This window comes from Acanthisitta chloris, unplaced genomic scaffold (genome assembly GCF_000695815.1).
Source record: "Acanthisitta chloris isolate BGI_N310 unplaced genomic scaffold, ASM69581v1 scaffold13255, whole genome shotgun sequence".
In the NCBI taxonomy this organism is placed as follows: Eukaryota; Metazoa; Chordata; class Aves; order Passeriformes; family Acanthisittidae; genus Acanthisitta; species Acanthisitta chloris.
Window position 1 is genome coordinate 1 of NW_008672166.1, and position 12670 is coordinate 12670.

The 12670-nt window shown below is 52.4% G+C and overlaps 1 protein-coding gene across 1 annotated transcript; it reads right to left on the reverse strand.

Moving 5' to 3' along the window:
* Nucleotides 1-2455: 2455 nt before the first annotated feature.
* On the reverse strand, nt 2456-11175 carry LOC103801975 (kinesin-like protein KIF9; the record flags this gene model as incomplete). Its single annotated transcript, XM_009074413.1, has 6 exons — nt 2456-2563; nt 3342-3446; nt 5602-5717; nt 7206-7385; nt 7871-8079; nt 10993-11175. Coding segments are annotated over 6 exons (901 nt in total), but the record flags the coding sequence as incomplete, so codon positions are not given.
* Between the last annotated feature and the right edge of the window lie 1495 nt (nt 11176-12670).

Here is a 12670-nt window from a genome sequence, read left to right on the forward strand (position 1 = left end):
CGGGAGCTTCCCGGGACCGTACCGGCGCCACCCCCGGGGCCGCCAGGGCCGCTCTGGAATTAGCCGCAGCACCGCCGGGATTTTCTTGGGACCGTACAGGGGTCACCCCCAGGATCACCAGGGCCACACTGGAATTAGCTACAGCACCATTGGGATTTTTCTCAGGACCATATTGGGATCGTCCCCGGGATCAGACACAGCACCACTGGAATTTTCTGGGGATCATGCTGGGATCACCCCCAGGATCACCAGGGCCACACTGGACACTGGGACCACACCAGGATCAGCTGCAGTGTCACCGGGATCCCACTGGAATCAGCCACGGGATTGCTGGGGTGAGATGCAGCACCACTGGGTTTTTCTCAGGACCATACCGGCATCACTCCCGTGATCACCAGAGCCAAAGTGGAGACTGGGACCACACCAGAATCAGCCACAGCACCACTGGGATTTTCTCAGGACCATACTGGGGTTGTCCCTGGGCTCTCCCCCAAGCTCACCAGGGCCACACTGAATTTAGTCACAGTATCACTGGGATCCCACCGGTATCATCCATGGCATCGCCAGGGTCAGCCACAGCACCGTTGGGATTTTCCGAGGACCACGCTGAGTTCACCCTCAGGATCACCAGGGCCACACCAGAATTAGCCACAGTGTCCCCGGTATCCCAATAGGATTCAGCAGGGGATCACCAGGGCAAACCAGGATTAGCTGCAGGACCACTGGGGTCTCCTGGGGGTCACACTGGGATCACCCCCAGGATCACCAAGGCTACATCAGATGACTGAATCAAAGCAGGCATGGGATCATCAAATCTCCCCAGGATCACAGGGACCATACCAGGGTCAGCCACGGGATTACCAGGGCCACACTGGAATCAGCTGCAGTGTCACTGGGATCCCATCAGGATCCAGCAGGGGATCACCAGGGCCACACCAGGATCAGCCAAGGGATTCCCAGGATCTCACTGGGGTCAGAAAAGAGATCACCAAGACCACACCTGGATGAGCTGCAGGACTGCTGGGATCACCAGGACTACACCTGGATCACTCACGGGATCACCAGAATCTCCTCAGAATCACACTAGGACCACCCCCAGGATCACTGAAGTATCCCAGGATCTCACTGGTGTCACACTTGGAATTTCCAGGATCAGCCAAGGGATCACCAGAGCCTTTGATCACCCCTGGCACACAAGCACCTCAGGAATCTGGGATCACCAGCTTCCCTGTCATCTCCCATGCCCTGAGGCACTGGCACACCAGGATCCCCAGCCCAGTGTCAGCAGCCCTGGGATCACTGGAATGCCCAGATCACCCCCTGGATCACCAAGACCCTTGGGATGACCAACAGCTTTAGGAGCCTTCGGAAATAAGTAATTACAAAGTAAAGGTGATTTCTGGGATGTTATCCTCTTCCAGGGAGATGGTGCTGTTACAGAAAAGAAAGAAGCTCTAACAAGTTAAACCAAACTGAACACTGTGGACCCGTTCATTTTCCCAGTATTCCATGGAAATGGGACAGAATATGGAAAACCTCCAAGCTGGGATGATCCCGCCACGGCTGCTACCATCGTGGCACTGGGATGTTGCCAATGGCTGTGGAACACAGGGTGTTGCACTTTGGGGCTTTCAGGATTCTTCTTCAGCTTACCAAATACTTTTGAGGGAGCTGGGAAAGGGTCCGGAGCACCAGGAGGGGCTGAGGGAGCTGGGGGGGCTCAGTCTGGAGGCTCAGGGTGACCTTCTGGCTCTCTGCAACTCCCCAACACGAGGTGCAGCCAGGTGGGGGTTCAGGCTCCACTCCCAGGGAACAAGGGACAGGACAAGAAAGAATGGCCTCAAGAGGAGGTTTAGGTTGGATTTTAGGGAAAATTCCTCCTGAAAAGGGCTATCCAGCCCTGTCACAGGCTGCCCAGGGCAGTGGTGAAGTCTCCATCCCTGGAGGGATTTAACATCCATGTGGATGTGGCACTTGGGGACATGGCTAGTGGTGGGCTTGGCAGTGCTGAGAGGAGGGTTGGACTTGATGATCTCAGAGATCTTTTCCGACCAAAACCATTCCATGATTACCCATAAACTAATTTTTGTTGTTTCATTACTTTCTGCAGGCAGATCCAACCAGCAATGACCAGATGCTCCAACAGGAATAAGTCCAGGATGCTGGAAGCTCCAGCACTGGGAAGGAGGCAGGTGGGAGCAGCCCTGATTGTCCAAAACAACCTCTCTGAGATCCCACTGTGTTTTCCAGAAGCTCAGGAAAACAGGTGGAGTTGTTTGAACTCTCTGGCTCGTGTCCTGTCCAAACAGTAGGACTGATTCCCAATAACTGTCACTCTACATGCACAAAGACTGGGAAGTTCAGTTTTCCTGCTGTTTATTTTCATAGATCAATCATGGACACAAACATGAGGCACTTTTGAGGTGGCATTCCTTAGGGAATGCTGGGATCCAGGCTATGTGATGTGCAGGAAGGACAGGGGCTTGTTCTTCCCAGCAGCCCTGATGATCCCAGGTTTCCTGTGCATTTTCTGGAGGGATGACATGGTTCTGCTGTAGGTGTGCTGGAAACACGGAACACAAAAGGATCGTTAACTTCAGCTTAGTTTTCAGAGCACATTTGTCGCCTGTAAAAGCTTCTTTCCTGAAAAATAAACATCTTCCCAGCCTTTCCAAGGATGCTGGAAAAAGCTGCCCGAATAATCCCCATCACAGCAGAATTGCTCTGCTGGTAGCAGATCCCAGCAGGCTTCAAGGAGGATATGGGAAATCCTGGGAAATTCTCTTCCTCAGCACTGAAAAGCTGTTTTTGAGATGTTTACAGAGAATCCCTCAATGGTTTGGGTTGGAAGGACCTTAGGGATCATTCAGTTCCAGCCCCTGCCATGGGCAGGGACACCTTCCACTAGCCCAGGTTGCTCCAAGCCTCATCCAACTGGCCTGGAACAGCTTCTCCCTGAGGGAGCTGGGGATGTGAGGAGAAAGCTCCAGGGAGACCTTAGAGCCCCTTCCAGTGCCTCAAGGGGCTCCAAGAGAGCTGCAGAGGGAACCGGGACAAGGCCCTGGAGGGACAGGTCAAGGGGGAATGGCTTCCCATTGCCAGAGGGCAGGGCTACATGGGATATTGGGAAGGAATTGTTGGCTGAGAGGGTGCTGAGCAACTGGCACAGGTTGGCCAGATGAGCTGCCCCATTCCTGGAAGTGTTCAAGGCCAGGTTGGATGGGGCTTGGAATAACCTGTTCTAGTGGAAGATGTTTGACAGAGTGTGGAATAGGATGAATCTTAAGGTCCTGTCCAACCCAAACCAGTCTGGGATTCTAACTGAACCCAGCTGGGATTACCTTTTGATCTGTCTTCATTCTGGCCCTGTAGAAGGGGACAGAAGTTGGGCAGTCAGGCAGTGTGGTCTCCTGCATCTGCTTAAACCTGTCCTGGTCATCTTCCTCCTGCCAGGGAAAAACAGATCGCATTCCATGTGAAAAACACACCTGGACACATGGGACAACCAATGCCATTTGTTGCACCAAAAAGCAATTCGACCATCCCTCCAAAGCCTCTGAGGTGAGAGAAGTTTGGGCAGGACTTTGGGCAAAATCCATCTGCAAGGGTTGGGGCTTTCCCAAAGGGAATTCCCTCAGCCTTTTGCTGCAGGCATGCTCTGCCAAGAACTATCCACAGGACAGTGTCCCACTGCAGGATGATCCCACAGCATGATGGACACCTGAGTTTCAGTGTTGTCCCCTCAAGCCCAGCTGGCTGATGTCCATCATGTGCTTCTCTAGGGAAAAGCCTGGAAGGTGTGACCACGCTGAAGAGGAACCTGAGGTGAATGAAGTACAGTTTTTAAAGATACCAACTTGTATCTACGGTTTTCATGCCAGATTTGGGGATGAATCCTTAGTCACCACCTGTGGTGGTTCATGAGTAGCCTGGAGAAGGTTACCGTGACATTCCAGTAGGATAAAAGGCAGGTGACCAAATCACATCAAGCCAAGAGTGAAAGATGAACACCCTGAAATTGTGGGTTAGAACAGTAAATGAAGATTTAGTCTACAACTCCCTGACAGGAGGTGCAGCCAGGTGGGGTTCAGGCTCTGCTCCCAGGAAATAAGGGACAGGACAAGGGGAAACAGCCTCAAGCTGTGCCAGGGGAGGTTCAGGTTGGATATTGGGGAAATCTCTCCTGGAAAGGGCTGTCCAGCCCTGGCACAGGCTGCCCAGGGCAGGGAGGGAGTCACCATCCCTGGAGGGATTTAACACCCATGTGGATGTGGCACTTGTGGATATGGTTAGTGGTGACCTTGGCAGTGCTGGGGGAGGTGAAAGGTTTGATGATCTCAGAGGCCTTTTCCCACCTCAACAACTCAGTGATTCTAAGAGCCAGGATGGAATTAATTAATTCAGTAGGGTGGGGAGGACCTGTCTCTAATCAGCTCTAAACTCTTCACATGAACAGGGAGTGAAAAAATGTTTCAGTGAGATTTGCAGTCAAAATATTTAGATACCTGGAGACAGGCAGTTCCTGTTCTCTTTTCCTTCTGAAAAGCCAAACTCATCCTGTACCTGAGTTGTGTTCCCCAATGCAGAAGGGGACTAGAATCCCAGAACAGTTTAGGCTGGAAGGGACTAAAGATCACCCAGTCCCACCCCCTGCCATAGGCTGGGAAACCTTCAACTAGACCGGGTTGCTCCAAACCCTGTCCAGCCTGGCCTGGAACACTTCAGGGATGCAGCAGCCACAGCTCGTCTGAGCAACCTGTGCCAGTTGCTCAGCACCCTCACAGTCAAGAATTCCTTCCCAATATCCCATCTCATCCTGCCCTCTGGCAGTGAGAAGCCATTCCCCCTTGTCCTGTCCCTCTGGGCCCTTGTCCCAGGTCCCTCTGCAGCTCTCTTGGAGCCCCTTGAGGCACTGGAAGGGGCTCTAAGGTGTCCCTGGAGCCTTCTCTTCTCCAGGCTGAACATTCCCAGCTCTCCCAGCCTTTCCTCATAGGAAAGATGTTCCAGGCCCTCGGAACATCTCTGTGGACTCCTCTGAAGCCACTCCAGCTGCTCCACATCCTTGTGCTGTTGGTGCCCCAGAGCTGGAGGCAGCACTGCAGGTGGGTCTCACCTGAGCAGGGCAGAGAGGCACAATCCCCTCTCACCTGCTGCCCACACTTTCTTTGATGCAAAAAATGTGCTTTGTGAGGGTGACAGAAGCCCCTGGTACCCCATGGTGGTGGTTCCTAGCACAGCACTGGCTACAAACCAGTTGCCACAACACGAAACACAACAGTTTGGCTGTAACACCATAGATCACACACTCTGGAAACCACGCCCCAAACACTTCCCTCCACCTCCAGGCAGTTTGCCCAATGCCTGATAGGCCACAGATGCCCAAGTACCTCAGTCACTGTCCTGTTTTAGCCACTGAATGATGAAGTTAATGTTACAGCAAGATGTGGCTCCAGATGGTAATTCTGTGCCTCAGAGCAGAGCAAGGGGCAGAGCACCAGGCTCTCCTCCTCCTCCTCCTCCTCCCCCCCACAGCTCCCTCATGCCCTCATCACCCCACATACGTCTCCAGGGTGGATACACAGAACTGCCAGGACAACTCACCAAGCACATGACTCTGTTTATGGGAATCATTCCAGGTCTGATGTTCCCACCAGGCTTCAGAGCTTCCTGCAGATCTTCGGGGATAAGGAAGGACTCACTGTACCAGATCTCAAACTCTGCAAAGCGAAGAGAGCAATTAGCAGGCTGTAACGACCAAGAGACAATGGTGGGTTGGTTCCCCCTGCCTGAGCAGCAGATGGGATCTCAGTTCTCTGAAATACTCAGAGGGAGCTCAGAATTCCAAAATCTTGAGTTTAAACGACTAGAAAAGTTAATTAAACAGACCAGGAGGCTATTGGTGTGCTGAGGTGGCCGAGAGATGGTGGCTGGCCCGGGGGACAGTCCCCTGGCCACGAGATGGCACTGGTCCTGCAGCCCACGGAGCTGGAGTTATCCCGCTGGAATGCTCAGCTCGTTTGGGGCTCGGATTTCAATGCCAAATGCTAAAGCACAGCCGTTTTCCATCCCACAATAGCCATGATAATACACAGCAGGTGGGACTTATGTCCTTATTAATCCTGGGCATTTTCCAGGCACTCTGGGATGACACAGATATTAAGTGAGACCATGCCTGGATGTTTGAACAAACAGCAAACATCTGGAGCACCCAAAAATGCCAAACCTGGATCCATCAGGAACCAGTGGCAAAGTTCTGATTTGGCCCTGTTTATCCCTGGAATGATCCATGAATTTCTTCCAGCGTGGGATGCTCTGATGGATACAAGCTGTCCCCTGGCAGGTCTGTAGGAGTCAAGTGTTGTGGTGTGCACAGCATCCAAATGTTTGGGACTCTGGGACTTGTGCACTGACTGGATTCCATCAGAGGGGACAAATCCAGGGATACAGCAGGACTCTGCTTCTGTTAGTTGGAATCCAAACATGGAGCACACAGGAATTTGCAGGGATCTCCCCAGGCAGAGGTGTGTGTGACTCACCACCATGAGGGTGGTGACCACTGGAACTCACAGGAAGATAGAGAAGACATGTGGGCCCCAGAGCCGAATCCCTCGCCCAGGGCAATTCCTTAGCTACCACCTCTGTTTCATAAAACCAAGGATGAGATTCAGGGTCAGCACTGCTGGCAAATTACTTGTGGAAGGCTTTTCCCCACAGTATTGCATCTAGTGGTGTGACCAAGGAGTGGAGTGTCATTGTATGGGAGAAAGAATCTGCAGCAATTCAGGGTCAGGTCAAAACAATCACCCAATCCTCAATAAAAACAGGTCTAGAAGGCAACAGGACAAAGGAGAACAGAGGATGGTAACTGCCTTCAGGGACAGGAGAGAGGAGAGGACAGGATTAGATGGGATACTGGGAAAGAACTCTTGACTGTAAGGGTGGTGAGATAGTGGCACAGGTTGCCCAGAGCAGCTGTGGCTGCCCCATCCCTGGAAGTGTTCCAGGCCAGGTTGGATGGGGCTTGGAGCAACCTGGGCTAGTGGAAGGTGTCCCTGCCCATGCCAGGGAGTGGGACTGGATGAGCTTTAAGATTTCTCCTAACCATTTAAGATCTCTCCCAACCATTCTGGGACTTTCTGATTCCATGATGTGAAATGCTCCAGTCTAGATTTATCCTGGCTAAACTGGAGGCTGCTGAGCAGTACCTGAGATGAGTTTTTTCCTGCACTTGTCCACCAGCTGCTGGCAGTACTGGATCTCTGCGTTCAGGTCCTGCAGCTCAGCACAGCCAGACCTGTACTCCTTCTTCAGCTCTTTCAGTTTTATGATGTACACAAACTCCTTCTCATCAATGATAACCTGTCCCTTCTCATCAGTATATTCTCCTGGAGGGGGAGAAAAGGAAATAAAGGTTTCTGTAAGGGTAGAGAGGATGAAGCACAGTCACTACGCTCAGAACCACATGGTAGTTACTGGGTTAGGTTGAGGTTAACCACACAATTGACATTTCCTCAGACAAGCTGCCTACAAACAGAGGGTGGGAGTGGTGTGGGGCAGAAATGACTACTGAATTCCTGACCCTGTGCAGGTATGGGTCCTCCTCAACCAGGGACATGTGCAGGTGGAGAGGAGGGAAATGTGACAGCCTGGGGGGAAGGTGTCACTTGGCTCACATGGAAAAACTCCCTGGGCAGCTGTGGTGAAGGATTTTTGAAGCTAAATCCTGGTCAGCCCTTTGGGACAGTTAAAACCATGCTGTCCCTCTGCCCTGGCAAGCAGCAGAGGTGATTTGGTGGTCTCACGTCCCAAAATTCTTTGGAGACAACAGCTCTCTTTCTCTGTCAGATCCTCACTGGCCACAGTGACTTACCCTCCTGCCATCTCTTCTGCTTATGAGCCTCCAGAGCCTCCCTGATGCCCTCCATCTCCTTCTTGATGAGGTTGATCCTCTGAGCTACTGAATTGCTTTTCTTCTTCCTGTCCAGGAGGATGTTCTTGTTCTCTTTGAAGATCCTGTTGATCTCACTTCCAGCCTCCTTCTTAAACAGTTCAAAGGCCTCTGGCTTGGATGGAGGAGAGCTGAAACCAGACACAGACAGGGGAAGGTCAGTATGTTCTGCCCTGCAGCATAGAATCATGGAATCATGGAATTGTTCAGGTTGGAAAAGACCTTTAAGATCATCAGGTCCAACCATTCCCCAAGCACTGCCAAGGCCAGCACTAACCATGTCCCTAAGTGCCACATCCACATGGATGTTAAATCCCCTCAGGAGGGATGGTGACTCCCTCCCTGCCCTGGGCAGCCTGTGCCAGGGCTGGATAGCCCTTTCCAAGAGGAATATTCCCAATATCCAACCTGAACCTCCTCTGGCACAACTTGGTGCCATTCCCTTTTGTCCTGTCCCTTGTTCCCTGTGAGCAGAGTCTGAACCCCCACCTGGCTGCACCTCCTGTCAGGGAGTTGCAGAGAGCCAGAAGGTCTCCCTGAGCCACCTTTTCTCCAGACTGAGCTCCCCCACCCCCCTCAGCCATTCCTGGTGCTCCAGATCCCTCCCTGGCTCCATTCCCTTCCCCGGACACGCTCAGCCCCTCAATGTCTTATTGTGAGGGGCCTAGAACTGTTCTCAGGATTGGTGGTGAGGCCTCACCAGTCTTTGGGAATGGCCACAACTGAGGTTTGTTGGAATTCAATGGGCCCTTTGAGGATCTCCCTGTGCCAGCTGCACCCTGGCACCATCCCTGTGCCATCCCTCCCTGGCTCCATTCCCTTCCCCGGACACGCTCAGCCCCTCAATGTCTTATTGTGAGGGGCCTAGAACTGTTCTCAGGATTGGTGGTGAGGCCTCACCAGTCTTTGGGAATGGCCACAACTGAGGTTTGTTGGAATTCAATGGGCCCTTTGAGGATCTCCCTGTGCCAGCTGCACCCTGGCACCATCCCTGTGCCAACCTCTGTCCCCACTGTCCCCCAGGCTACTCACAGAAGAAAGAGCTATTTACATAGACACCATGTTCTTCAGTAGGTGCCTCTGAATTGAGTATTCCCTGGAAACTGAGCCCTTAATGGGCTGAATTTTCACCAAGATAATGGATATTGTTCCTCCCTATTGTTAAACAAATTCCTCTGCTCTTAGTGGATTCCCAGCACAGATCAGTTACCTCTGCCAGCCAAATCCCACAGCTGTGTTGGATGACTCTACAAATGCTCCTGGCATGGCTTTGAAGTCCTGCCTGTTTCCAAAGTCTGAATTCCAAGTGGCCTGTGTCATTTCTGACTTTTCTATGGAATGGCTTTAATGCCCCTATGAACACCTGCTGTTACTTCAACACTGGGCAAAAGCAGAGTCCCTTGGGAGAATGTCCCAATCCATGGATGCTGCTCTGTGCTGTGGAAGGTTCTTGGAGAGCAGGATGGATCTGGGAGCAGAAGGTGGAATGGTTTGGGTTGAAAAGGACCTTAAGATCATCTTATGCCAACCCCACAGGTGACTTGAAGCCTTTACATTCCTCAGTCCAGTCTGGCCAAAGCCAAACTCCAACTACTGTGTCTCCCCAATAGACCTCTTAAGGGCATTTCCCAGCTCCTCCAAAGCTGTGTGATGCTGTTCCTGTGCCAAATTACTGGCAGAGGGCTGTAAACAACAGCCACTGGGCAAACTGCCATGGCTCCAGCTCCAACAGCCAGCTCCAAGCTGCTGGAAGTGCTCTGGGATGTGCCTTCTGCAGCTGCAGCAGCAGCACCCTGTTCTGCCAGCCATGGAGCTTCCAGAAGGACATTAAACATGGGCAGAGGGCATGGAGGAATGGGGAAACATGTGGAGGTGCTCCAGGAGTAAATTCTCCTGTGATAGATTCACTCTGATGCAGGAATTCAGCCAACAGCATCCTGGACTCATCCCCACACTGTGGGCAGCAGGTGAGGGCAGCTGCAGCAGCAGCACCCTGTTCTGCCAGCCATGGAGCTTCCAGAAGGACATTAAACATGGGCAGAGGGCATGGAGGAATGGGGAAACATGTGGAGGTGCTCCAGGAGTAAATTCTCCTGTGATAGATTCACTCTGATGCAGGAATTCAGCCAACAGCATCCTGGACTCATCCCCACACTGTGGGCAGCAGGTGAGGGGGAATTCTGGCCCTCCCCTCTTGCCACCTCTGTGGTATCAACAGCAGAAGCATGTGGAGCTGCTGGAGAGAGTCCAGAGGAGGCCATAATGATGCTCCAAGGGCTGAAGCCCCTCTGCCATGGAGCCAGGCTGGGAGAGCTGGGGGTGTCCAGCCTGGAGAAGAGAAGGCTCCAAGGACACCTCAGAGCCCCTTCCAGTGCCTCAAGGGGCTCCCAGAGATCTGCAGAGGGACTTGGGACAAGGCCCTAGAGGGACAGGACAAGGAGGAATGGCTTCCCACTGCCAGAGGGCAGTGTGAGATGGGATATTGGGAAGGAATTCTTGGCTGTGAGGGTGGGGAGGCACTGGCACAGGTTGACCAGAGGAGCTGTGGCTACCCCATCCCCAGAAGCGCTCAAGGCCAGGTTGGATGGGGCTTGGAGCAACTTGGTCTAGTGGAAGGGATCCCTGTCCATGGCTGGAGGTTGGGACTGGATGATCTTTAAGGTCCTTCCAACCCAAACCAGTTTGGGATCTATGATTCTAACATGATTTCCATGACTTTCTGGGGTGTTTTGGCAGGACATGTGGTCTCTCTGCACTTTTACCACTAACCAAAGGGTAAAGAACGCTACAATTTTCAGATATTTCACAATTAAAGAGCAGCTGCCAGGGCAGAGCTCAGAGCAGACAGAAGTCATGACCACTGCCAACATAACTCGGTGCACAGGGTTTCCACACATCCACTGCTGTCCTCTATTTCTACATCCAAGCACTGAAGATCTCCAAGTCTTTGCTTTGGAGCAGGTGATTGTACTAGGGAAACACGATTCAATCACTTCAGTGATCCTCTCGCAAAGTGGATCTCCTCCCTTCCAGGGAAAGCTTACCTGGGCTGATGGGAGTCCTCCATGACAGACGGTTTGGAGATTTTTGCATCACTATTTGCTGTCTGCCTCTTTCTTGCTCCCTCTTTCACATCCAGATCCTTGGTGGAAGTTGTTCCATGAATTTTTGATGGTAAAACATCACCTGCATCTCTGCTAGAAGGAGAAGGGCCACTTCTTTCCTTCCTGACAAGGAGGAAAAGATGAATTAACCAGGTTAATTAATTGCTTCAGCAGAGGAAACCAGAACCAAAACATGCTGCAGGTGTAAGCTTTGCTGATTTAAAAACCAGTGGTGTGTGATGGAGCTTCTACCAAAGTTTGCAGGGAAATACGCACTGGCAAGGAATAAAATCAGCCTTGTTCCCAAAAATCCTTAATTCTCAGAGTGAAGGGACTGCCTTGTGTAGCAGATATTATGGAATACAGCACAGACTGGACTAGCTCTTTTGAGAAGGATCACCAGGACAACAGTCCCACTCTCTCTAGCTTGAGACACAGCTGCACACAGGATAACCCTCTTTGCCTTCAGAGGCACCTCCAAACCAAATCTCCAAGGATTTGAAGAGTTTGTGGAGGTGACCTGAGGGTTTTTTTCCCCTCAGGTCCCTACCACAAACACCTCCAGCCTCAACTGCAGGGAGTAGAATCATCATAGAATCCTGGAATGGTGTGGATTGGAAGGACCTTAAAGCTCAGCCAGTTCCACTCCCTGGGACACCTTCCACTAGCCCAGGTTGCTCCAAGCCCCATCCAACCTGGCCTGGAACAATCCCAGGGAAGGGGCAGCCGCAGCTGCTCTGGGTGTCCTGTGCCAGTGCCTCAGCACCCTCACACAACAGTAGAGAGGAGTCCACCGTGTCATGTGAATACAAAAGCCTTAGTGGTTCCTCTCCTCTCTGAGGAGGAATCTGGGGAAATGACAGGGAGGAACCAAGCAGGGACCTTACTTCCATAAATTAAAGGAGCTTTCTCTGCTCAGGACTGACTGCTATTTCCCCCTTCCCTCTCAAAATCTCTTCTTCTCTGCTCCACTGACAGCTCCCTCTGTGCCTTCCTCCATGAGCTGCTCATTCCCGCTTGTCCAGAGCTGGTCACGGCTAAGTGCCAGGTCCTGCACTTGGGTCACACAACCCCATGGAATACTCCAGAATTGGGGCAGAGTGCCTGGAATGCTGGAAAATGCCCTTGGGGTGCTGGTGACAGTGGCTGGACATGAGCCCAGTGTGTCCAGGTAGACAAGAAGGTCAATGGCACCTGGTTTGTACCAGCCCCAGTGTGGGCACAGCCCCAGGGCAGTGCCTGTCCCTGTGCTGGCACTGCTGAGGCACCTACAGTCCTGGGGCAGTTCTGGGCCCCGCACAACAAGAAGGACATTGAGGAGCTGGAGCATGTCTAGGGAAGGGAACAGAGCTGGGGAAGGGAATGGAGCACCAGGAATGGCTGAGGGAGCTGGGGGAGCTCAGTCTGGAGAAAAGGTGGCTCAGGGAGACCTTCTGGCTCTCTGCAACTCCCTGACAGGAGGTGCAGCCAGGTGGGGGTTCAGGGTCTGCTCCCAGGAAACAAGGGACAGGACAAGAGGAAACAGCCTCAAGCATTGCCAGAGGAGGTTCAGGTTGGATATTGGGAATATTCCTCCTGGAAAGAGCTATTGAGCCCTGGCACAGGCTGCCCAAGGCAG